General features: G+C 55.8%; 1 protein-coding gene across 3 annotated transcripts in view; it reads left to right on the top strand.

The window, feature by feature from the left end:
• The window catches only part of NF2 (neurofibromin 2), a 74,769-nt gene that overhangs the window by 48,445 nt on the left and 2,692 nt on the right, over positions 1–23,632 (top strand). The window contains exons 9-16 of one of the 3 annotated variants that reach the window (XM_027566364.1): positions 3,651–3,725; positions 4,914–5,027; positions 7,796–7,918; positions 8,577–8,794; positions 9,336–9,441; positions 9,911–10,038; positions 12,054–12,219; positions 13,634–13,693. In XM_027566364.1, coding sequence (XP_027422165.1) covers positions 3,651–3,725; positions 4,914–5,027; positions 7,796–7,918; positions 8,577–8,794; positions 9,336–9,441; positions 9,911–10,038; positions 12,054–12,219; positions 13,634–13,669 — 966 coding nt within the window. In that variant the 3' untranslated portion in view covers positions 13,670–13,693. The remainder of the gene's footprint in view (positions 1–3,650; positions 3,726–4,913; positions 5,028–7,795; positions 7,919–8,576; positions 8,795–9,335; positions 9,442–9,910; positions 10,039–12,053; positions 12,220–13,633; positions 13,694–23,632) is intronic. The other 2 variants (XM_027566365.1, XM_027566363.1) reach the window with 2 other exon arrangements.

Genomic DNA, 23,632 nt, shown 5'->3' with positions numbered 1-23,632 from the left:
CCTTGGCTTTCTATTTCTGGTGAGAATTCTGTTTGTCTCTTAAGTGTGGTGTTTATTAAACTCTCTCTGTGTCCAGAGCTTGATTCAATGTGATGCAGATATTTATATATACATAAATCTTCGTAGGGCTTCCCTTATGGCTCAGCTGGTAAAGAATCCACCTGCAATGCGGGAGACCTGGGTTCGACCCCTGGGTTGGGAAGATCTCCTGGAAAAGGGAAGGGCTACCCACTCCAGTATTCTTGCCTGGAGAATTCCATGGATTATATAGTTAATGGCCTTGCAAAGAGTTAGACACGACTGAGAGAGACTTGTACTCATTCACTCAAATCTCCATGATATATACATGAATTGTGCATATTATATATACTATACAAATAATATATACATACCAGCAATGATATAAACAAGGATATCAGACTAACTTGCTTATAAGAATTCAAGAATAAGGAATTTCAGATAACTTGGATGAACACCCTAACGTAGAATTCAAGTATTACTGTATAGGATGGTCCTATATGGTAATAAGGAGTCCATGGGGTTGCAAAGAGTGAGTGACTGAGCTGACTGACACAGGATGGTGACTTTTCCCAAAAGCTGTAATCCTGTGTTCATTCACTCATTCATGCATTCATGGTTAAGTTTTCAAAATCGTTTTATTTAATTAATTGATTTATTTGTGGCTGTGCTGGGTCTTCGTTGCAGTGTGTGGGCTCTCTCTAGCAGCGGTGTGAGGGCTTCTCATTGCAGTGGCTTCTCTTGTTGGGGAGCACAGGCTTTAGGGCGCTCAGGCCTCAGCAGTTGCGACTCCCAGGCTCTAGAGCATGGGCTCAATAGCGCTCTGGCTTAATTGCCCCAAGACATGAGGAATTTTAGTTCCTGGACCAGGGGTCAAACTTGTGTCCCCTGCCTTGGCAGGCAGATTCTTAACCACTGGGCCAGCAGGGAAGTCCCCCTCCCTGGTTAATTTTCAAGGAATTTTTGAGCATCTGCTTGGTGTCAGGCTTCGTGAGGGAAACAAAGATGGAGCGAATGCAATCTCAGCCCTCAAGGAAGTTCTAGTCAAGCGGTGACTCAGCTGCCATGACACATAACTGCAGCGCAAAGGGCCGGTGACAAAGAGGGTGGCGATCCGGCGCGTCCCTGCCAGCCAGCAGCTTCGCCCCGGCTCTGATTCAGCCCTCACAGGAACACCGCCGCGGGAGGAGGGGCTGTGTTCTGGCTGCTCCGCACCCCCTCGGGAAGTGGGGACCCAGAGGGAGCAGGGGAGCTGTGTCTGGCACGGGGACACCAGCAGAAGCCATGTCCCCTGCGGTTTCCTGGGAGACACAGAGGACGAGCCCCGAGACTCAGGACACAGGGCCCAGGAATGCAGGCCCGGGCAGTGCCCCGCGACGGGCTGGTACCCACACAGCCAGGCCTGAGCGTGGAGGGAGTGAGTAAGAGACGGCTCACGTGGTCGCCTGCAGGGCCCCCACCTCCAAGCCGGTTTCCCGTTTTTACCCTTCCCTCGTGTAGCAGCTCTGAGGAGAGGAACACCGGGCCCCCGGTTGCCAATACGTGGCTGAGCTCCCCTCGGCCACGCTTGACGAGACAGATTGAGCCTCTTAACTCAAAACATTCTGGCTTTCAGATTTTTTGCACGTAGCCCAAGAGATGAGCATTAGAGGTATTTCTTTTTTTTAAGGCCCTGAAATGGAAAGTTGCACGTGACTCGAAGCAGCAGTAGGGTGCGCCGGTAGTTTTTCATCTCTAATTTCATAAGTCTGTTTACGGTGCATCCGCACACTTGGCGTGCTAAAAGGTCCCGAGATGCTCGTCCTTCACAGAAGCCAGGCAGTGAAGGCTCCCCTTGTACAGCCCGACACGAAACTCTAATGTTCCCTCTCCTGGGGCCGGGCGCCATCACCTGCCATCACGTCAGGAACTCACGCAGCGCGGGTGGGATGTGATGGGAAGGAGCCTGGGGCGTTATCCCACGTGCTGTGATAACACAAGTCCTGGTTTATTCCGGGTGACCCATGGATGCCGCACACGTGCCCCAGAGTGGCACAGAGCCCGTGGATTCCCCGCTCCTTGAGGTCTCCCACTGGCAGCCCTGGGGTTTGGCAGCCAGGCCAAAAATAAGCTCTCGAAATTCATAAATAGCATCCTGCACAAGACAAGCACTGCTTCTCAGCTCACCTGACCGAAAGCCACACAAAGGGTCGTTCCTCTGTCCTCCGTGTGCTCCCCCTTGTTGCACAGCATAGCGTGGGAAGGAAATATCTAAGAATCGAGCTTCCCCAATGCCTTTATCTGCTTGGCAAGTCTTTCGTGGGAGTGGGCTTTTCACATCCGAAGTGCAGCTTTGGAATCTGGGCTCTGTCCGATCTCATCAGGAAGAGGTGAGAGCATCAGCTGGTGTTTTCTTTTTATGCGGCCCAGCCCCCAGTCTGGCCCTCGGGTCTCCTCCTGATTTCTCCCCCATCCCCATCCTTATTCATCTTCCTCTCCCCTTTCATGGTGAGGGTTATGTCTTCCTTCTCTACTCCAGTCCATTCTTCATCGCTCATGACTGCATTCCTTCTCTTAACAGCATCATCAAGCCATCCGTGTGTTGGGAGGTCTGGGGTGACTCCCTGACCGCTGTCACATCGAATCTAAGCCTTGCTGATTGTCCGTCCCCAGCCCACCTCACCACCCCCAGCTCTTGCCTTCCTCCCAGTTTAGGCCCCTGGTTTTCTCTTATATATATATATACCTATAACTTTATTTATCTATTTGGGTGTGCTGGGTCGTCATCGCAGCACAGGCTTTTCTCTAGTTTCTGGGAGCAGGTGTTGCTCTCCAGTTGAGGTGCGCAGGCTTCTCATTGCAGGGGCATTTTTTTTCTTGTTGGGGAGCACAGGCTTTAGGGCACGCCAGCTTCAGTAGTCACGCCATGTGGGCTCAGTACTTATGGCTCCCAGGCTCTAGAACACAGGCTCAATGTTTGTGACGCGTGGGTTTTGTTGCTTCAAGGCATGTGCGATCTTCCCGGATCAGGGATTGAACCTGTGTCTCCTGCATTGGCAGGCGGATTCTCTACCACTGAGCCACCAGGGAAGCCCCTCCCATGGTTTTCTCTTAGTCATCAAAGAGCTAATGCTGTGTGTCTCTCTCTCTCACACGCACATACAAACACACACATGCACACACATTCCCATACGGTGCTCATTTCCCCATCTCTGCTTTATTTCTGTTGCTTGCCCTGTCCAGAATGCCCTTCCCGCCTACCTTTTAGCTTCTCTGTCATGTTCTTTGACCAGCATGTCCCTCCTACTCTGAGGATTTGAGATCTGTGCCACCCAGCGAGGTAGTGATGATTGATGTGACCTGTCAAGCTGTTGATGGTGGTTGGTTTAGTTCTGGCCAGGTTGAGAGCCTCCTTAAGGCTGCCTTAGACTGCGGGGTGGCCCGTCCAGCATTGGCCTCAAGGTCGGGCCCACCTAAGGTTTAACTTCAGGTTTCCAAGCCCAAGATGGTGCTAAGAACCCAGCTTCCAGGATCCTGAACCTCCTGGAATGAGGATCTTTGCCAGGGGGTCACCACCTTTGTGGAATTGCCCAGTTGGTGGTAGGGCTCTAGGCTGTCGGAAACTGAAGCTGTTTTCTGCTTTTTCCTTTCAGTTTACCATTAAGCCTTTGGATAAGAAAATCGATGTCTTCAAATTTAACTCCTCAAAGCTTCGTGTCAATAAGCTGGTAAGTTAAGATCCTGGTTTTTATTATGGATTGTAGTTTTTCTGTGAAACTGAAAGCCTTTTTGAACCAGTATCAGAGCAACATGTTGTGAGGTGTAAAATGATAACCCGCGTGGCACGTGCTCTCCTGATCAGCCTTGAAAGACTTCTCTTTAGCTTCACCAGAAGAGGCACACTTACGGGCTTCCCTGGTGGCTCAGTTGGTAAAGAATCTGCCTGTGATGCAGGAGATTTGGATTCTATCCGTGGGTCGGAAAGATCCCGTGGAGAAGGAAATGGCAACCCATCCAAGTATTCTTGCCTGGAAAATCCCATGGACAGAAGAGCCAGAGTTGAACATGACTTAGCCACTAAACCACCACAGCAAAGAGTCAAATCTACATTTTGTGATGAGGAATTTTTTTTTTAAGTTATTTTTATTAAAGTACTTCATACGTATGAAAGGATAAGTATAATGTATCTGTGAGGTGTAAAGAATGACAGGAATAAACAACTCCTTAGCCACCACCCAGCTTTAAGAAATGCCACACTCCCGGACCTCCCTGGTGGCCCAGTGCTTGACTGAGGCTCTGTGCTCGCCCTGCAGGAGACATGGGTTCAGTCTCTGGTCGGAGAAGTTCCACCCACCATGCAGTCTGGCAGAACAAAAAGGAAAAAAGAAACAGCACACTCCCATCACTGTGGGAACCCCCTCCCACACTGGCACCCTGCCAGCCCCCTGCTTCCCAAGGGTGACCAGTGTTCTCAGCTGTGTGCTAAGTATCCCCGCCTGATATTCAAGAACTTTTATTTCAAGTAGGGCAAAACAAGGATACTAGCAAATTTTGTATGTTCTTAAAATGTATATATGTGCTGTCAACTGTATTCCTCTGTTACTTGCCTTTTTTACCTTTTCTTTTGTGTGTGTGTGTGATTTATCCATGTTGATGCTTAAAAATATGGTCCTGAGTGACTGAGCACACACACACTTCACTGCTGTATAGTATTCCATTGTGTATTATATGAAACGTATATTTTTTTTTCCTCCACGCTCCTGTTAGTAGACAGTCAAGTGCTTTCTGCGTCTTGTGTCTGCCCACTGGTGTGCACGGGCAGTCGCTGCCCCAGAGTTCAGAGCACGTCTCCGTGTAGCTCTGCACGCAGCCCGTGTCCACGGGTGTTCACACATCCCCTGCTTTCCTGGCCGCAGATTCTCCAGCTGTGTATTGGGAATCACGACCTGTTTATGAGGAGAAGGAAGGCCGATTCTTTGGAAGTCCAACAGATGAAAGCCCAGGCCAGGGAGGAGAAGGCCAGAAAGCAGGTGAGCAGGTGTTGGAGCTGCTGCTGTTGCCCCGTGGGGGCCTCTGCCTGGAGGTAAGGGGTGGCCGTCCTCTGATCGTGAAAGTGCCTATGCTATGCTATGCTAAGTCACTTCAGTCGTGTCCGACTCTGTGTGACCCCATAGACGGCAGCCACCAGGCTCCCCAGTCCCTGGGATTCTCCAGGCAAGAACACTGGAGTGGGTTGCCATTTCCTTCTCCAATGCATGAAAGTGAAAAGTGAAAGCGAAGTCGCTCAGTCGTGTCCGACTCTTAGCGACCCCATGGACTGCAGCCCACCAGGCTCCTCCATCCATGGGATTTTCCAGGCAAAAGTACTGGAGTGGCATCTCATGCTATCCCTGTTGGATCTTTCTGGCCGATGAATAAATGATGGTGGGAGTCAGCTCTGGAAATGAGGAATAAACTGTAACAGGTATCTCAAAGACACGTCCCTGGTTATTTCTCCAGTGAAGTGAGTGAAGTGTGGTCAGCGCAGGTTCGGGCAGAGACAGCCAAGCCTACACGCATCTATCCGTCCATCTTTCTATCCATCCATCCACGCATCCATCCATCTCTGGTCCATGCAGCTAAGCTCTCATTCTTTCTGCCTGCCCGTCTCCTGTGCCCAGCCTTGTTCTTTTCTAATTAGCTGGTGATGGAATACAGGGCACACCCAGCAGCCCGCTGACAGAATGCTAATTAGACCCCGGCCGCACTTCCCCGCTGCAGGTCAGGCCGGGCGGCGCAGGGGCCGCACTGGGAGGCGCCAGGAGCCTCCATTAGCATCCGTTATCATCAGCCCGGACCACCCGCATCATTGTTTTCCGCTCATAGACCTTTCCGACTCACCGAAACCCACACGGCCTATGTGAGCCTCGCTGCTGCAAATGTCAGTCGAGGTTGTGGGTGAACCACCAGACAGGAGCAGCAGCTGCGATCAGCTGCCCTCGGACGTGCAGGCTCGGAGGGTGACGATCAGTCTGTGTGCAGCTCTCTACTTCGGATCCTCCAAAGAGGCTGGCTCCCAGCCCCGGGATTTAGGATGAAACGCCCAGTTGGATCCACTATGCTGCCAGCTCTCCGTCTCTTGAGACGCTCTCTTGAGACGTCAGGCCACAGACATACTCACTGGGATGCTTTGTGTGTGTGGGGTGGGGGAGGGCAGTGGAATGGGTTGTGTTGGGCAAGAAATGCTCGTGGGTCAGTGCAGGGTCATAGAGGCAACTTCAAAAAGAGCCCTCTGCCCCCCTTATCAGCAGAGCAGAGCTTAGAAGCAAGAGACCTGAACAGGGCAAGGAAGCGTATAAGCCTCCAGGCTGTGCAGAGAGTAACATGAACACACCCCTGACCCATGCTGCTGGGAGGACGGCAGACGCACGTTCCTGACATCTGGCAGCCGCAGGTCAGGGGCTCCGTGGCCCAGCAGGACAGACATTGACCTTGGTGCCACACATGGGACTTAGTCTGAGACCCCGGTGAATGACTTAACCTGCCAGGCCTCCATTTTCTCATCTGTCAAGTGGAGCTGAGAATCTGTCTTCTGCGTCTCAGATCAAAGGATACGCTGTACCTGTGGGTCTTTGCGGCCAAAACCGCTTTGCAAACGGGGCCATTCCTTAAGATTGGGGTGGAGGTCTCAGGGAAGGTGCAGTGCTCGGAGCAGAAGGGATTGTAGGCGTTTTTCAAGCAGATGATAATGGGGATCTAGTCATCCACGTAATGGAGATTCTAACATGGTAGAAATCGAGCACAAATTGGCCAAGTTTTTCATTGACCTGGAAGAGGAAAACTGAAGAAGAATTTACAGGATTTTATTGCTTGTCTTTGCATTATTCCTTCAATGCCCAATGCCTTTTTTTTTTTTTTTTTTGCTTAGTATTTAGAAAAAGCATCAGTCTTAGAAATCTTGAGTTGGGGAGAAGGTTAAAGCAAGAAATAAGTTCTTAGATGTGCTTTAATTATTTAAGAAAGAAAATGGTGCAGTGGTCACTTCTGGCTCCTGCTTTCTGAACGCAGCTAGGGCCCTAAGATCACAGAGAATAGCGCTTGTCCTCTACTTGTTCCCCTTATTAAGCTCGGCATGTGGCCCAATTAATTCAGCGATCCAGAAGGCCAGTGGTGGTGGCTTAGCGCTGGTGCTGCGAGGAGCGGGCCCCGTCCCCTCCCGGCTCCTTCCTGTCCCAGGCCTGGCTCGGGAGTTGCCTCCGCATGAGGTTGTGGGGTCTGTACCTCGGCTGCTGCCACCTCCCCTGGAAAGTACAGCGTTTGAGCTGTTGATGCCTCACACGGACAACTTCATCTCGGAGGGTCAGAGGCGAGAGTGGAGCCGTTGCCGATGAGACTAGGGGTGTGGGAGGGGTCCGTGGGTGCAGGGGAGAAAGCAGTCTGTCTCTGCAGCTGCCCCTTGGGAGGAGGAGCCTGCATTGCATCCTTTGAGCCGCAGAGCAGGGCCACCAGGGTCTCCCTGCACAAGCACTGTGTTGGCCAAGTAGCTGCTTCCGCACCCACCATGCACGAACGCGCCCGTCCATCCCGGTGGAGGCTGGCTCAGCGTTCCACTGTTTGTTCATTTACCGCTTGATGATTTTTCAAGGAGCATGGCTTGCCACTCGACAAGCTGGTTCAGAAGGATGGAGGGTGGTGGGCAAGGGGAGTCACCCTGGGTCCCTAAAGTGCAGGGAGGAAAAGGGTTCTCAGAGGGAGACCCTGGCACTGGCGTGCCGCAGGTTGCGGGCCCCCGTGACCAGTGGCCGCACCTCCCCCCCAGATGGAGCGGCAGCGCCTCGCTCGGGAGAAGCAGATGCGAGAGGAGGCTGAACGCACGCGGGATGAGCTGGAGAGGCGGCTGCTGCAGATGAAGGAAGAGGCGACGATGGCCAACGAAGCCCTGGTGACGTCCGCGGGGCTGGGTCCCGGGAGGCCTTCCTCGGGCTCAGGGTTAGGCCCCGAAGACCATGGAGTAGCCACTTGCTTTGACGTTTCGGCTTAAAAAAAAAATTGCTTTCTTTCCACCTGTGTTTGCAGGAGCAGATTTAGGCTGAGTTCAGCCTCCCAGGGCAGGCAAACTTCACTCACCGTGGGTCACCTTTCCCCGGGGGAGTCTCAGCCTCGGCCCCCCGCTCATCGGGCCAGGTGGTCCCCTGGTGGGGGCCGTCCTGTCCACTGAGGGCTGGTTGGCTGTGTCCCTGGCCTCTGCCCGCTGGATTCCCCATTTGTGACAATCAAAGTCATTTGTAGACACTGTGACGTGTCCCATGAGAGGACAGTCGCCCCGCTTTCGAACCACTTATTTAAAGAGAGAGAAGGACAGAGTTAAGCTGGTTTTCTCCCTCATAAAGTGTGCCCTCAGCTCAAATGGGACCCTGTGGATGGACCCCCTGAAGGGCCTTCTCAGCAGTTGAAGGGTGTGGCTTGGGGACCAGCAGGGCCCCAGGGTGTCCAAGACACTGGTTCTTGCTGACCTGGGCATCTGAGGCCTGAGCAGGGTGGGAGGACAGGATCAGGACCCCCCCCGCCCCATTCCCGCTGAACCGCGCTCCTCTCTGCAGATGCGGTCGGAGGAGACGGCCGACCTGTTGGCCGAAAAGGCCCAGATCACGGAGGAGGAGGCAAAGCTCCTGGCCCAGAAGGCGGCAGAGGCTGAACAGGAGATGCAGCGCATCAAGGCCACAGCCATCCGGACGGAGGAGGAGAAGCGCCTGATGGAGCAGAAGGTGCTGGAGGCTGAGGTGCTGGCGCTGAAGATGGCTGAGGAGTCGGAGAGGAGGTGAGCGGGTCCCCCCACCGCCGGTCCATCTCCCGGGCCGGCCAGAGGCCCCTTCCCGCGTGGCCAGAGGGGCTGGAGCCGGGCGAGCACAGGGATGCAGTTCTCTGGTTCCACAGACCACAGCCCGGCGTGCCTTTGCACTGACCCCTGTGCCTCGGATGGTCGTGTTTGCAGGAAAACTGCTGAGCTTATCCACAGGCTGCTTTTAGCTGAGGAGACATGAGACTTTTCTTACATTTACACAATACACTTCTTTTCCCTTTTTTTTTGAGGGCACGTGGGGAGACAGCAGTATTCACCATGCCCTACATGGGGGAGTGGGGCTGGACAGGCCACCCTGGCTCATGGCCAGGTCCAAGGATGGGACTCTGGTCTGTGCTTTGCAAAGACAGTTCGAGGCTCTCAGTTGTCCTTGTCCCGCAGCCATCAGATGAACAGTGGCTCGTTCCTCGTCTGAACTTCCTAGAGGGGTTCCGCTTTCATGTACCTCCAGCTCCTCCTGTGTCTTCTGTGGAGTTGACGGCCCCTCCTCTCCTTGCAGGGCCAAGGAGGCCGATCAGCTGAAGCAGGACCTGCAGGAAGCCCGCGAGGCAGAGCGAAGAGCCAAGCAGAAGCTGCTGGAAATCACCACCAAGCCCACGTACCCGGTGAGCCTGGGCTGCCAGCCACCCTGCTTCTAGCCTCATAGATTCCCTGCCCTCCCAGCCCTCAGGTTCCCTTGCGGGGCCCTCAGGGCTACTGTTAAGCGCATGGCAGAGTGAGCAGTGCAGAACATTCTAGGGCCTTGAAAGTGAGATGGGGTGTAGGGAGGCAACATGGTTTAAGCAGAGGAACAGAGCAGGAAGTACAAAATAGTGGTCCAAAGACTAACAAACAATACTGTTTACAGCCTTGTAGGGCCGGTGGTGGGAGAGGTCTGTTGGGGCCGTATTTCAGGTGACCATCTGATCTGGGAGGAGAAAGTCATCCAGTCTCGTTGCCTCGCCTCCATCCGCGTTAGGGGTGGGCGCGCTGGGCCCAGGGCCTCTGTGGCCTCTGGAGGGTCAATGGCTGACATGGCAGTGCCCTCCGTTCTGGGGAACCAACCCTTCTGATGATCAGGTTTCTCCTTCACAGCCCATGAACCCACTCCCAGCACCGCTGCCTCCCGACATGGCAAGCTTCAGCCTCACTGGCGACAGCCTGTCTTTCGACTTCAAGGACACCGACATGAAGCGGCTTTCCATGGAGATAGAGAAAGAGAAGTACGGAGTCCCTGGCCTCCCTGGGGCCCCACGTGGGCAGCCTGTCCCTAACCCCATGAAGGTTTGCTCTGTCCTTGCCCACCAGACACTCGAGCACTCTTGTCTGTCTCTCCCGGCTGCTCCCCTCTTTGTGGGCTTGCCTGGTGGCTCAGGCGGTAAAGAATCCACCTGCAGTGCAGGAGACCTGGGTTCCATCCCTGGGTCGGGAAGACCCCCTGGAGAAGGGCACCCACTCCAATATTCTGGCCTGGAGAATCCCGTGGATAGAGGAGCCCGACGGGCTACAGTCCACGGGGTCGCAAAGAGGCGGACACGACTGAGTGACGAACGCTTTCACAGTTGTCCACCGAGAGGAGCTTCCTGATTGGAAATGAAGGGCGGTAGACCAGCATTCCGTCTTCCAGGATAAAAATGACACCTGACGGGTGACCCGGAGTTTACAGTGGCTTCAGAGCTCACCCACACTCTAGGACTGGTTGTTGGGGGTCTCCCAGCCAGTCAGACCGTGTTCAGGTGGTGGTCATGCTCTGACCTGGTGGTGGAACATGTTTCCTAGTGTGTTCTCTGGCGGCCGAGCTCAGCCCGCCCTGAGCTGACCTCCTTGTTTACTTTATGGTTGGGGGCTGTGGCCCTGAGATGGAAGGGAGCCTCCCCCCTACAAAGGACATCTAACCGGGGTCCCCTGTTCTGAGCCGTAGGTGAATCAGCCAGCCACCACCCCGGCCAGGGGACTGTCATGGCAGCTACCTGGCATGGGGCGCCTGGTGACACAGATCTTTAGCGTTCATTTCATTACCACCAACTGACTTCAGAGGCAGGCCTAGTGTTCCTGTTATCAACAGGAGCCCAGACTTGGAGTGCCTAGGAAGTCCCCCCAGCACCGCACTGTGGATGAGGGACAAATCGGGGGTTCAGCCCCTCACCCACCTGAGTCTGTAGGGCAGGTGCCTTCACCTTGCTCGGTGTCCTCAGGTACCCGGCTTGGTGCCCAGCATGGGCAGCCCCAGGCTGGGCAGTGTGTCCTGGGGACAGAAGGCCCCAGCGTCTCTGACTATGGTGCCCGTGGTGTGAGTTCCCCTCCCCCTTCCCCACATCCTAGGCATGTTCAGCGTTGATCCTGGTCACGATCGGGGTGAGCTGCGTCCTGTCCATTCCCTGCTCTTTTACAGTTTATGTTTCCTTACTCAGTCCCCATGAGCATCTAGGCAGAGTCCATAACCAGCCTTGGGCCCAGTCTGCCTGGCTGCGCCCAAGCAGTCAGACACCCCGAGCAGCGTGTCTGCCTGCAGATGGTGGCGGGCGTCTTTCTCTTCCCGGTGTTGGCTGTGTGAGCATCTGTCGTCGTTAGGAGATGATGGCCCAGAGCAAGTAGGGATGGGGCCATGGCCTGTCCGAGAGGTCCCTCAGAATGGAGTCACTTCTCCAAGGAGGGCGTGGCTTCCCTGGTGCCTCAGGCGGTAAAGCGTCTGCCTGCAATGCAGGAGACCCAGGTTGGATCCCTGGGTCTGGGAGATCCCCTGGAGAAGGAAAAGGCAACCCACTCCAGTGTTCTTGCCTGGAAAATCCCACGGACAGAGGAACCTGGTAGGTTATACAGTCCATGGGGTCACAAAGAGTCGGACGTGACTATGCAACTTCCATTTTGAGACGAGGACATTGTTCTGGGTTCTGGGAGGGTAGCTTCTCGTGTTGTTTCTTGGACAGAAATTAGAAGCTCTCTGTTAGCCGTTACTACTGGTAGGATAGCTTACTGAGGCTTTCTTCTGCTCCCTTCTGCTTAATCCTGACCTCGGCTCTGTGATCGTCGTCCCTACTTCATGGACGAGAAACAGATGTGGAGCAGTTAAGGGACTGGCCCAAGATCCCCCGGCCCATGAGCGGCTGAGCAGAGACCTGAACCCCTTAGCTCAGGCTCCGCATCCCCGGGCCGAGCCGCTCGTGGGTCTGTGGCCTCTGAGCCACAGCGGGTCTCGCCCTCTGCCAGCCCCGCAACACGCTTGTCCTCTCACCGGCAGAGTGGAGTACATGGAGAAGAGCAAGCACCTGCAGGAGCAGCTCAACGAGCTCAAGACCGAGATCGAGGCCCTGAGACTCAAAGAACGGGAGACGGCCTTGGACATGCTGCACAACGAGAACTCTGATCGGGGCGGCGGCGGCAGCAAGCACAACACCATCAAAAAGGTACCGGCTCGCCCGTCTTCTGTGCTTAGGACGGCCGCTCGCCAAGTGTGAGGTCGGCATATGCTCCCTCGGCAGCCGAGTCGCCACACTGGTGTCGTTTTTTTTTTTAACATGTACTTAGTTGAGGGAATTTTTTTTTTGACTCACGCCGGGAAGGGAAGTTACTCTGCCGATGACTGTGAACCCACTGGCTTGATGGAAGGGGAGCTTGTGTTAAGAGCTCTGATGAAATGAATCATGGTTCCAGGACGGGTTTTGATCCATCATTTAGCGGTAAAGCAGTTCTGTCTTTCAAGCCGAGGGGAGTTCTGCCCAGGGAGCTGCCTTACTTAATGAGAAAGCAAAATGAAAGGGAGGCTGTCGAGACTGGCCTCTCCCTCTCGGCTTTTTGTGTGTCTAAGCGGCGTAGGACTGTAAAATTCCATTCTTGATTCAAAACCAAATTCTGAATGTTAAGCTTTCGTCCAGACTTGAAAAGAAATGTCTGGAAGAACCTTAATGTTTTAAAAGAGGAGACTTCCCATTTATGTTGCTAACAAGTTTCATGTCTTTTTCTCCATGGATGTTTTGAGCTTTCAGCCTTTGGGAGGAAGTTAAGTCCCATAGTGTCAGCCCAAGAGTATACTTGTCTTCCGCTGGGCAGAGCAGAAAGGTCCTCTCTCGCCAGGTGATGTCAGCTCCTGACACTTTGCCCTAGAGCCAGGAACACCTGTCACACGGGGGTCAGAACGACAAGGCTCTTCAGTGAGCTTAGATGGTGATAGATGTGTTTAATTTTGTACTCTGTACCCGAGTCTTTAAAATTAGTCTCCCAGTGCGAGGACTGTTTTCAGTGGTTAAGCCGTATCTGAAAACCCTGAGAGATGTGTGTGCCTGCCATCACTGAGGGGGACAATCGGGAGTCCCGAATCCTTCCTCCTGACTCCAGTTAGCATTGGCACCAAGTAGAGAATCCCTTTTAATAGCGTGGAAGAAGAGACCTCGCCACCATCCACGTTCCTCTTTCCTCCAGCTTCTGTAATTTAACGGGTTTCCCTCCTGGACCCACGTCTGAAACTCTGAGCAGAGAGGGGAGCTAGAGCGAGGCCTCAGCCTGTGGGCAGAGAGGAGGAAGGACCAGCTGGCCAGGGAGCTGGCTGGGCCTCCAAGGAGCTGCCTCAGACCCCTCCCCACTCCACTGTCTCTCCCCCCAGCCCCAGGCACAGGCTGTATGTAGCTGCCTCACAGCCCCCGGGGTGCTGAAAGCTGTAGAGATCCCTGACTCCAAGCCGTAAAAAACAAAACAAGTCAAGTCGCCAGTCACAGTTTCAGACCTGGTCTGAAAGCATTTTGCAAATGGCACAATGACGCGTGACGTTGTTGATATCACAGGGTGTGTTTTCTGTTTTTCTTCATTTTTATCTTGCTGGTTTAGCCTCAAGCCCAAGGCAGAAGACCTATCTGCATTTGAGCCCTCACAGTAGGTTATGCCCAGGTACTCTATGTGGTGATGGGACCGCCCTCTGTGGTACTAACCCCTGCATGAGCTTGCCTGTCTGTGTCCCCGGGGCCGCGCCCAGCCCTCCCGGGGGGTCAGGCGGCACCTGGGGCCTGGCCGCAGCATGCTTGAGTCTGAGAGCAGGCGTCCCCCCCACGGGGCCAGGCCGACCTCCAGGGCGTGTCCCGGGGCCGTCGGACCAGGCGTCCTTCCTTCACGTGTGTCGTTGTTGGGCTGGGGAAGGTCATGGCTTCTTGTCCGGTCAGGTGTGTCTCAAGTCCTTCGTCTTGGTGGCGTCCCCCTCCGATAAATAACCCTAGCATGGGAACGGGGTCTGTTTGGGTGTCTTTTTAACTCGAGGTCATGACCTTTCGCGTGGTGACAGCCTCTGAAGACCCGTCCGCGGTCACACCTGGCAGCTCCTGGTCGTGGGACCAGGGTGGGGTGGAGAGAGCTGCCCGTGCTGCTTTGCCTTCCTCTAGAGCCGGCCCCCAACCCCCACTTTCTGTCCACATCTATTCTCTTTTCAAGTAAAGCAACCCGCTAGCACAGGGGTCTCAGCCGCGGTCAGGCTCAGCGGACCGTCTGTCCACCAGCGAGCGCACTGACGGCCGCCTCGGCGGGAACTCCCGTCGGGACAGCGCAGTCCTGGCTGACGGGCGGTCAGCACTCGCCAAGTGAATTAATTGAATGATTGCTGCTTTCCTTCTGCGACAGTTCATTATTCTCCCCACAGGCCTAGGCAGTGGAGAGAATTTATTACACACAATAATAAAATGACACTCTCCCCCTGCTCCTCGCCCAAGCCCCGGCAGCACCCACGCCAGTGAGCCCGCCGACACCCGTGGTCACGTGTGGACATGTTCTTTGCTATCCTCACCATGGTTTCTGCTCCCAGAATAAAACAAGCCCATTGGAAGCTTTGTATCCAAAAGTGCGATCTGGCACAGGATGGATCCTATTTGTGGTTGCCATCCAAGCGGGAGAGGTTAGCTATTAAAGTCCCAGATGGGTCTCATTATAAGATGGATTCGGTCTGTCAGTGGCTCCAGGAACCCCTGGCGTGAACCACAATTTGTGTGTGACACTTTTATTTAGCGGGCTCCTGTTGCTCAAGCTTTCACGCCACGTGCTGGCATTGAACACCCCGTCACCAAGCGGTGCATGCTCTGTGCTGGGCAGGAGTGAGAACCATGAAATGAGTGGGCCAGGCAGCACGGTACCCAGGGTGGGCCCACTGAGGCTTCCCGGGCCCCGTGGCGAGCACAGGGGCCCACAGAAAGCCCATTTTGTGTTTCAGTCTGTGCTGGCAGATATTCTCTGTGACCGTACTCTTCTACCTTGGGATGATTTCATCTCTCTTCTTTCTGTAATGATTCAGAACGTTTCAGTTCTTCAGGGGCCCGGTTCTGACCGTCAGCCCTCACTGAGCTGTGATTACAGACAAATGAGGTTTCGTTTGTAGTCAAACGTGTGCTGCTCCTAGGACATGCACAGACGCCTTATTTTTTTTTTTTAATGTCTTGATGTGAACTTGTTTTCAAAGTAGGCTGGCTGCAAGCTCCAGTTAACCCAGAATTCAGATTAATCGAGGGTTAATAAAATGGAGTTGGCTCTCAACACAGCTGGACTTAATCTCAGCATCACAGATCAAGCAGTGGTAGCTTTTGCTACATATGAAGTTGGAGGGGAGGCACATTCTGGACTTTGGTGGTTCCAGCAGCCAGTAACCAAGCCTGCCGGCCAGCCACCTGCTATGCCGGGGTGGCTCTGGCCTTGTGCCTGGGCTGTGGTCTGGGCCAGAGTGAGCCTAGATGATGAGAAATACCACCGCAGGCTCTGAGATGTGGGCACCCAGACTGTCAAGGGCACAGCTCCATCTAGAAAGTCCAGGGTGAGAAATGCAGATCGGTGGTGAACCGAGGAGTTTCCATTGTCCTGAAGCTCGTCATTAATCTTGGTTCAAACCCGCCTGCATTGGTTTTGTTTTGTTTCATGTTTCGTGTCTTCTGACCACAGATTCCTTCGAGGAAAGACTGGTTCCCCTACCTCTGGCCGTCCGGGTGTATTCCTCCCCCTTTGCTCTCCGGCTTCCCCCTCGAGGCCTGTGTCTGACCCGCCTCAGCAGGACCCTCTGGGGCTGGTGACACTTAGGCTAAATTCCAAGGGTTTACCCGGGGCAGGGGTTACCATGTTCCTGCGGCAATGCCGAGAAGCAGTCCAGTCTGCCTCACAGGGGCCAGCTGCTGTGCCACTTCCTTCCTCTATAATTCTTACCTCCTGCTAAGGGTCAGTGTCCTCTCCTATAAAAGGGGAATAAAACAGTTCGTGCCCCTCAGGATTTTTATGAGGTTTCAGTGAGTTCCCTGTGGGCTTCCCAAGTGGTGCAGTGATAAAGAATCCGCCTGCTGGTGCAGGAGACACGCACACAGGAGACACGGGTTCGATCCCTGAGTCGGGAAGATCCCCTGGAGAAGGACATGGCAACCCCCTCCAGTATTCTTGCCTGGGAAATCCCATGGACAGAGGAGCCTGGCGGGCTACAGTCCACAGAGTCGCAAAGAGTCGGATACGACTGAGCGCAGCTTGGCAAGCAGTTCCGTGTAAAAGCTCAGCGAGGGCTTGAACTTGTATAAAGAAACAAACCTGCTTGGGAGCCTGGCCTGGGAAGCGCCACACTTGTGTGCACAGCTCGAGACACGCATATTCAGTGGTGTTTTAGCTTCCACGTGTTTGGAGGTAAAAGCTTTTAAAAAGCCAGAATGAACCACACCAATGGCGCTGTGTGATCTGGATTCGCAAGGGTCTATTTTTCTGCTTCCACGGATCTTCGCTGCACATTTCCATCTTCTCCCGATCGATAATCAGCACAACTGGTTTGACATTTGCATCCGAGTCTGAGCGGCACTAGCGATCAAAGGCTGCCCTTGGGAACGTAGACCCATGGCATTCTCGGGGTGGCGGGGGGGAGGTGGGGAGGAGAGCGACAGTGGCGTTCCTGGCCTCTGGGTCTTCTGAACAAGGGCGTGGGGTCTGGCAGTGAGGCTGGGGGAGGGGGAAACGGTGTCCAGGGCTCGCGCTTCTTGCCTTCAGAGCCACCGTGCCGACGAGGTGCGCAGTGGCCGCGTGGGATTTAGCTGCACAGCGCACTGTGGAGGTGACACTGTGGTCACACCCTTCACCCCCGCCCCTTCTCGAGGGGCGGCGTCATTCTGGGCTGGTCTGAGCGCCAGCAAGCTTGTCCTCGTGTCTCGTACCCGTGGTCTCTGAAGAAGCACAGGATCTCAAAGGCAGTCGACAGATGAGAAATCCTGGAGGTCAGAGAGCTTAGAAAGCTTATTTCCTTCGTAAGTGGTGTGAACCACCGAGGCCCTGCTGTGGTTTCTGCTGGTGGGGAGGCGTCAGTGAGGAGCCTCAGCATGTCTCTGAAGCCCAGCTGCCGTTCTCAGATCAGGAAGACATAAAAGACCAATGACATCTTCAATTTGCGGGGACTCCCTCTGGAGCTGCAGGGCTGGGAGTCAAGTACAGCACTTACAACATCAGGGACATGATCAACCCCAGGGCGAGGGTGGACTCGCGTGAGAGGCGTCCCTCCTGGTTAAAGCCACCGGCCCGGCCTCCCTCCTGAGTGACCTCCATCTGCATTGCCTGCCGGGACCTGGGACCCTTCACAGGCTGTGCTGCTGGTGTGGTTGACACGCTCAGTGCCCCCAGACCCAGCTCGGGGACCCACTTGGCTCAGCCTCTTTGCCAAAAGACTGCGATCCAGCCCCTCCCTTGGGTTGGTGGGCTTTACCTGGGTGAGCCCATTCCCTGTGGGAGGTGTTGAGGAGCCTACAAAGCCTGCCTTGCCCTCCAAGGATATCTTGCCCCCGTTTGGAAGTGCCCGAGGGCACCAGTGGGATTTATTTGATGTTTGAGTCAAACATCTCATCTGGTCCCTCCGCACGGACCATACGTGTCCATGCTGCTTCCCTGCAGCACCTGATCTACCACCGCAACCGCGGGAGGGACGAATCCGGCTGTAAACTCATTCTGCGGGCACAAGGTTCTGTTCTGACGATCCCTGCCGTGATTTCCCTTCTGATGTTGGCGATTTGAAAAGACATGGGTCTGTCTGCACCGTTTCCCCCAGGTGCCCGTGCCGAGCGCTCCGTGCCCATCCGTCAGCCTCTCCGTGGCCAGCGAGGTGAAGCGGGCCGATTAGTCCATTTTCCAGGTGGAGGAGCCGAGCATCACCCGGGCAGCCGGAGATGCCAGCAAACACCGGTTTCCAGGCGCCGTTCAGCCTAAAGGATGCATAAACCAAAGGCACCCTCCGGGTTTTCCCAGGCAGATTTCTCCCAGAAGCAGATAAAGTAGCTGATGCCAAACTGGATTTGTTCATGACGGTGGACTCGGCCCCTCGTCCCACCTCCGTTTCGGGATAAGCATGTAGACAAACTCTCTGCCCCTGTACACATCACCAGATGACATTCGGGTGCAAGTTGTCAGCTAGCAAGATGACAGAATCGCTTAATCCGGCCAGCTCCCAGCCGCCGTCCCCCTCCACCGGCCCTGCCCCTCAGCTTCTCTTCCGAAAAGGGAATGTTGATCACACCCCAAACCAGAGATTATGTGGGAATTGGCTGCTGCTTCTGGATTTGGCGTTCACCTTCCTGCTCCCAGTGGTGGAGAAGCTGCTTGTCCTTTTGTATCTGTGCTTCGCCCGCCACCCCCGCTCCCCTCCCAGCTCCTCTGTTCTCAATATGTAGTGGCGGAGAGAAAGTGTAACATGATTTTAGGGCTTGCATTTCAATTCCCCTGCATTTTTACGGGAAGAGCAGGGTCTCGGCCCCTGGAGTTCTTAGGGTAGTGTCTGAAACAGGTTCAGCCTTGTGGGTCTCCTTGTCTAAAATGAATAAGACTCCCCCACTACCCACCCCCACCGCCTTTCTCTCTTACCCCACCAGGGATGAGTGGATTGAGGCGAGGCCCCCAGAGACTAGTTGGAGGACTCCTGGCTCTCTGATTAGTTTTGTTCTCCCAGCTTAATTGTAGAGCTTCTTCTTGCTGTCTCGTCACTGATCGCCGAAGTGGCTCTGTGTCCTGCCCACCCCCACCCCCAACGCCACCCCCTTTTCTTTAGGAGCCAGATTATCACAGTGTGGCCTTGTGAATCAATTTTCTCTATGCGCTGATGAAAGTGTAATTCATCCTTAATCAGGCAGCCTTGCCGCTGCAGGCCCCGTGCCGGAATACATCTAGTTCTTCTCCCTTCACTTTGGGAAGCAGTCCTCCCCCCCCACCCCCACCCCCCACCCCCACCAAAAGGACTTTTAGAGGAGAGCCGGGGAGGAGGGAGCTGGCAGCCACCAGCGTGGGGGGCTGTGTTCCTCCAGCAGGGGGCACTCCTGGGAATGAATGAGGCTGGAGGAGCCTGGGAGCTGGAAGCCTTCCCTGCAGGGTGGGAGGGCCCCCGCTGAGCCCGGTGCTTGTCTCAGGCCTCCGGGCTCGCTGTCTCTAGACCCCCAGGGGCCCTCTCTCAGGAGTGGGCAGCAGCAGGGGCTGCCTGAAGTCCTCATCCAGTGAGCTGGAGGCCCCTGAGTCTGTCTTTTCTACACGTGCCTGAGTCCAGGAGAGGCGGCTAGCTACTAGGTCCTTCGCAGGGCCGGGGGAGCCAGCCTCCCATCTTTTTAAGGGCACAGATGCGGCTCCCAAGTCTGAACTCGTGTGTTAGCTGGTTGGAGGTATCTGTCCGGTCGCACTGCACACAGCTTGGGTGGTGTGAAGAGGTCTTGGCCCTGCCAGGTGACCCCCCCCAGGTGACCCCCCACCCTGTCCTGCCCTTGCCCAGCCTGGTGGCAGTCACAGACAACGGGCAGTGCCATGGGGAGGTGGGTGGGACGGGAGGCGACTCTGCCGGGCTTGTGTGTGTCAAGGCTGGGCAGGAAGAAGGGGCCAGGCCACAGGTGGACCAGACGCCCGTCCCCCCCAACACACACACACACACACACACACACACACCCCGAAGATGAAAACCACGCTGTCCAGCTCTGCAGCTGGCAGAGAAAAGGAAGTTTGTCTGCTCGGAATGGAGCTTGGATTAGTGACAGACTTGAACAGCCGGTTCAGTCGAGAGAGAGAGAACTTAATTCCTCCTGTATTATTCACACGGCTGATCTGAATCAGGTATTAGGAGACAGCTGGAAGGGAGGCGCGGTCAGCCCTGAGCCTGGTGAGGAGACGTTCATGGTCTTCTGTCATCCTCAGGGCGCCGGAGAGCGGACCCGCTGAGGCTGCGCGTCCTCAGAAGGCTTCAGAGAAGGTGGAGCGGACCCCGTGGGTCCTGGATGGGGTAGCCTGTGTGCGCGAGGCACCACTTCTCCGTCCATGTCCCCAGGCCTTTCTGCTCCTCCATCTACTGAAATGGGGGGGTCCTCCCCCAGCCCCAGTCCTGGAGGCACTGCCCCCCCACCCCGAGCAGTCCTTCTGGGGGTGATGACACATGTTGCTGGATCACCAAGGGGCTGCAGGGTGGGGGGTGGGCTCACGGGACAAGCTTCGGCTCTCCTGTGCGACACAGCAGGATGCAAGGCCTCGGTCGGATCATCGCCCCTGTGGTCCCTTGCCTGCTAGGCGGAGAGCCAGGAAGGTGGACGGAACACTGAGTGGCTTGTACACCTTAGAAGGTGAGACGGTGGCCGGGATCCCAGCCTCTGTGAGCCCATCTTCCAGAGTCTATGGAGACGACCATGGGGGCAGTTCACGCTACGAAGGGCCAGCTCTGTGCTGTTTCTGCTAGGGCTTCCCCTCCTTGGTTAGGAACGCATCCTGCCTGAGGCTGCACGGTCAGTGTGACAGTCAGGGAGCTTTCTAGAAAGAGCTGGCGGTCAGGGATACCACAGATGAGGGGAATGATCTCAAGCCCAGGGGCCTGGAGCATGGCTGGCAGACCCCGAGGGCGCATCTCCCAGGCCCTGGGCTTGAGTCCCCACATGAAGGAAAGAAGCTCAGGCTTCTCCCTGCAGACCCGCCCCCCCCCCCCCGCCCCCGCCTCCCCAGCTTGCTCTCCAGCATGACTACGATCACAGCGTGATGCCTGGGATGAAGGATGCTGCTGAGTTGGGGCAGGCGGGGGCTGCCGTGGCCACTGGGAGGGTTCCAGTGGCGCCAGTCGGTTCGTGTGGGATTTTCCTCTGATGACGGGCTTCCTGTGGAAATTGGAACTGCCATGGCTTCCCTGGTGGCTCAGATGGTAAAGAATCTTCCCTGCAATGTGGGAGAGCCAGGTTCCATCCCTGGTTGGGGAAGATCCTGGAGAAGGAAATGGCAAACCACTCCAGTGTTCTTGCCTGGGAAATCCCGTGGACAGAGGAGCCTGGCGGGCTACAGTCCATGGGTTCACAAAGAGCTACTAAGCGACTCACACAGGATTTACATTTACACGAACTGTGCAGAAAGAGTGAGCGATGGGGGCAGGTCTGCCTGTGGGCCAGGGCTGAAATCCCAGGGCCCTTGGTGTCAGCAGCCACGTCGGCCACCTCAGTCTGGTGGCCCCACCAGTCCATCCAGCAGCCCGGAGACCACAGTACTGTCTTCTTGCCGAGGCCGTGCGTCTGGGGTGCCTCCCTGCTTCTGCTTGGCCAGGGCATTGGGTCTGTCCCCGCACCTCTCCTTGGACTGGGGCTCAACAGCTGCTCTTGCGAGATAAGAGGTCAGTGTGGGCTGGGGTCCAGGGATGTGTGCTGCCCACCCGAAGAGGGCTTCACCTCCTGACAAGCTCACACTGGAGTGGGTAGCTGGAGTCTGGTGCTGGCACCTCGAGGGGACAGCCGGCACACAGCTCACGTAGACAATCCAGGAATTCTTGGCGCCTCCATCGTACAAACGGGCAGCAGGCTCTCGGAGGCCTGCACAGGCTGGGCTCCCCGCCCAGGGAAGTGCCAGGCCCCCCTCCTCGGGGGCCTCTGCTTGCCCCACCTCAGTGGCCGTGAGCCTTCCCCCTTCGCCTGCATCCCTTCTAACCTGTGCTGTGCCCTGCTTCCTGATCCCTGGAAGGCCAGGAGCCACAGCTGCGGGAGGAGGGACGTGATCTCTTAGTATTACCAGCCGTAGCGTGTCATCGGGCATTTCTGATCACGCTGTGAGGAAGGGACCGTCAGGACCACCCTGCAGCTCAGCAGCCAGGTGGGCTTTGGGTCAGGCGGTCTGGCTGTGCCTGTGAGTGAGTGGGTGCATGAAAAGAAGGGCTGTGGCAAATGTGTCTCCTGCGGGTCCCCTGTCCCCGGAGGAGCTGACCTGAGGTCCCCCAGGCATGTTGGAGGAACCAGAGTGGTACACGGGCTTCCACCCCTTTCGGTTCATTCTCTCCCAGGATGATTTTTGTCCCAGCGGCTCTCTGGCTCTCTCTTCCGCATCCTGGTTCCCATTATCACCGAGCGTGTCCTTCCCAGTCCTTCTCTTCTGTTATGTTTAGGGAGAAGCCCGTCCTTCTAGAGGGAGTTCCGTCTCAGCAAAGAAATGAAAGCTCTCTGCATTCCCGTTAGAGCTGGGCTTTCCAAAGGGCTTCAGAAATTGGTTCCACTGAAGGAAACAGCTCAGATGCCTCCCTGCATTTAGCTTGTTAGTCGGGAACTTCAAGGCCAAAAGATTTGGCAGGATTTAAAGAGCCGGCTCTCAAGCTGTCTCATTTCGAGTGCACTGATGCTGTGCATCTTTGATGGTGAAGTGGTTGGGTTGGAGCCTTCCTCCCCCGCCCTTCACAGAGCCAAGCTCTTTGGATTCAGAGGCTGCCAGAGGTCTCTGAATGAGGGAATGGGCCAGGCCATCTAGCCTGCCCCTGTGGTTGAACTCCAGAAAAAAGGGGCTCAGAGAGGTCAAGCATGTCTCTTGAGGCCGAACAGTGAGCTGGTGATGGAGAATTAGCACCTGGGCCTCTCCAGCCTGGTGGGGAACTCTCGAATTTCCCCCTGCATCTCACCATTCGTTGCAATTACCACCTGCATTTTGCTCACTCGACAAGCGGAGCTCCCACTGTATGCACAGCACTAAGCCAAGAGGCTCGAGGGTATGAAGGTGGACGGACTGTGCGTGCTCTGTGTCCGCATCCCCGGAAACTCTCCTTAGCAAAGTCCCAGAGCTGGACGTGGCGCGCAGTCTCGCCGGCGTGGTTGCTTTCAGGAGCAGAGCTGGGCGCTGGGAGGATGCCCACGCCAGATGCTTCTGCTTGGGGAGCTCCTGGCAAGGGGCCTGCTGGGTTGGGGAATTGAGGTTTGGCAGCCCCGAGAGGTCGCAAACCCTAGTTCGGGCCTTATCTGCCAGCCAAGAGCTCCTCCCCCGGCCCTCCCCTTCCCTTCCGCCTCTTCCCCGAGCTCCTGCCTCTTAGGAAAGGCCTCAGGCCCAGAGCACCCCACCATCACCACGTGCTGCCCCCTCCCTGCCTGAACCAGCCCCACCTAGAAAGGAGCCCTCCATCCCAGTTTGTGGATGGAAACGCCCTCTCAGCTGCCAGGTCACGGGCAAGTCGGCTCTGGGGTCCCCTGGGGAACTGGGAGCAGAAGAGACGAGCTGGTCCTCACGTGACGCAGGCCTGCCCCGCCCGAGGCCCATCACCTTGCCCCAGCGGCATGCCCAGGGCCTGAGGACTGAGACGTCGGTTCTGCCGAGCTGGCCCTCGAGCCCTGGTGTGGACAGCACGCCCTGTGGATGGGGATGGAGGAGTCTCTTCAAATGCCCCGGGCTCTTCTGCCCGCCAGCCATCCCTCCCTCCTGGCGTGTCCTCACTGGCCACCTCCCAATCCGAGACCTTGGAGGACTCTGGAAACTTGCTTGGGGCTGACCACCGGCTTCCGTCTTCCCTTTCATTCCAAACCCGCTTCGAGCTTAGTCCCCGAGGCAGGAGGGTGTCCTGTCATGAAAGGGCAGGAAGCCAGCCCCGCCTTCACCATCTTC

Source organism: Bos indicus x Bos taurus, chromosome 17, assembly GCF_003369695.1.
Source record: "Bos indicus x Bos taurus breed Angus x Brahman F1 hybrid chromosome 17, Bos_hybrid_MaternalHap_v2.0, whole genome shotgun sequence".
Lineage (NCBI taxonomy): Eukaryota > Metazoa > Chordata > Mammalia > Artiodactyla > Bovidae > Bos > Bos indicus x Bos taurus.
The sequence above is the reverse complement of the archived record's forward strand: the minus strand, read 5'-3'. Positions and strand labels throughout refer to the sequence as shown.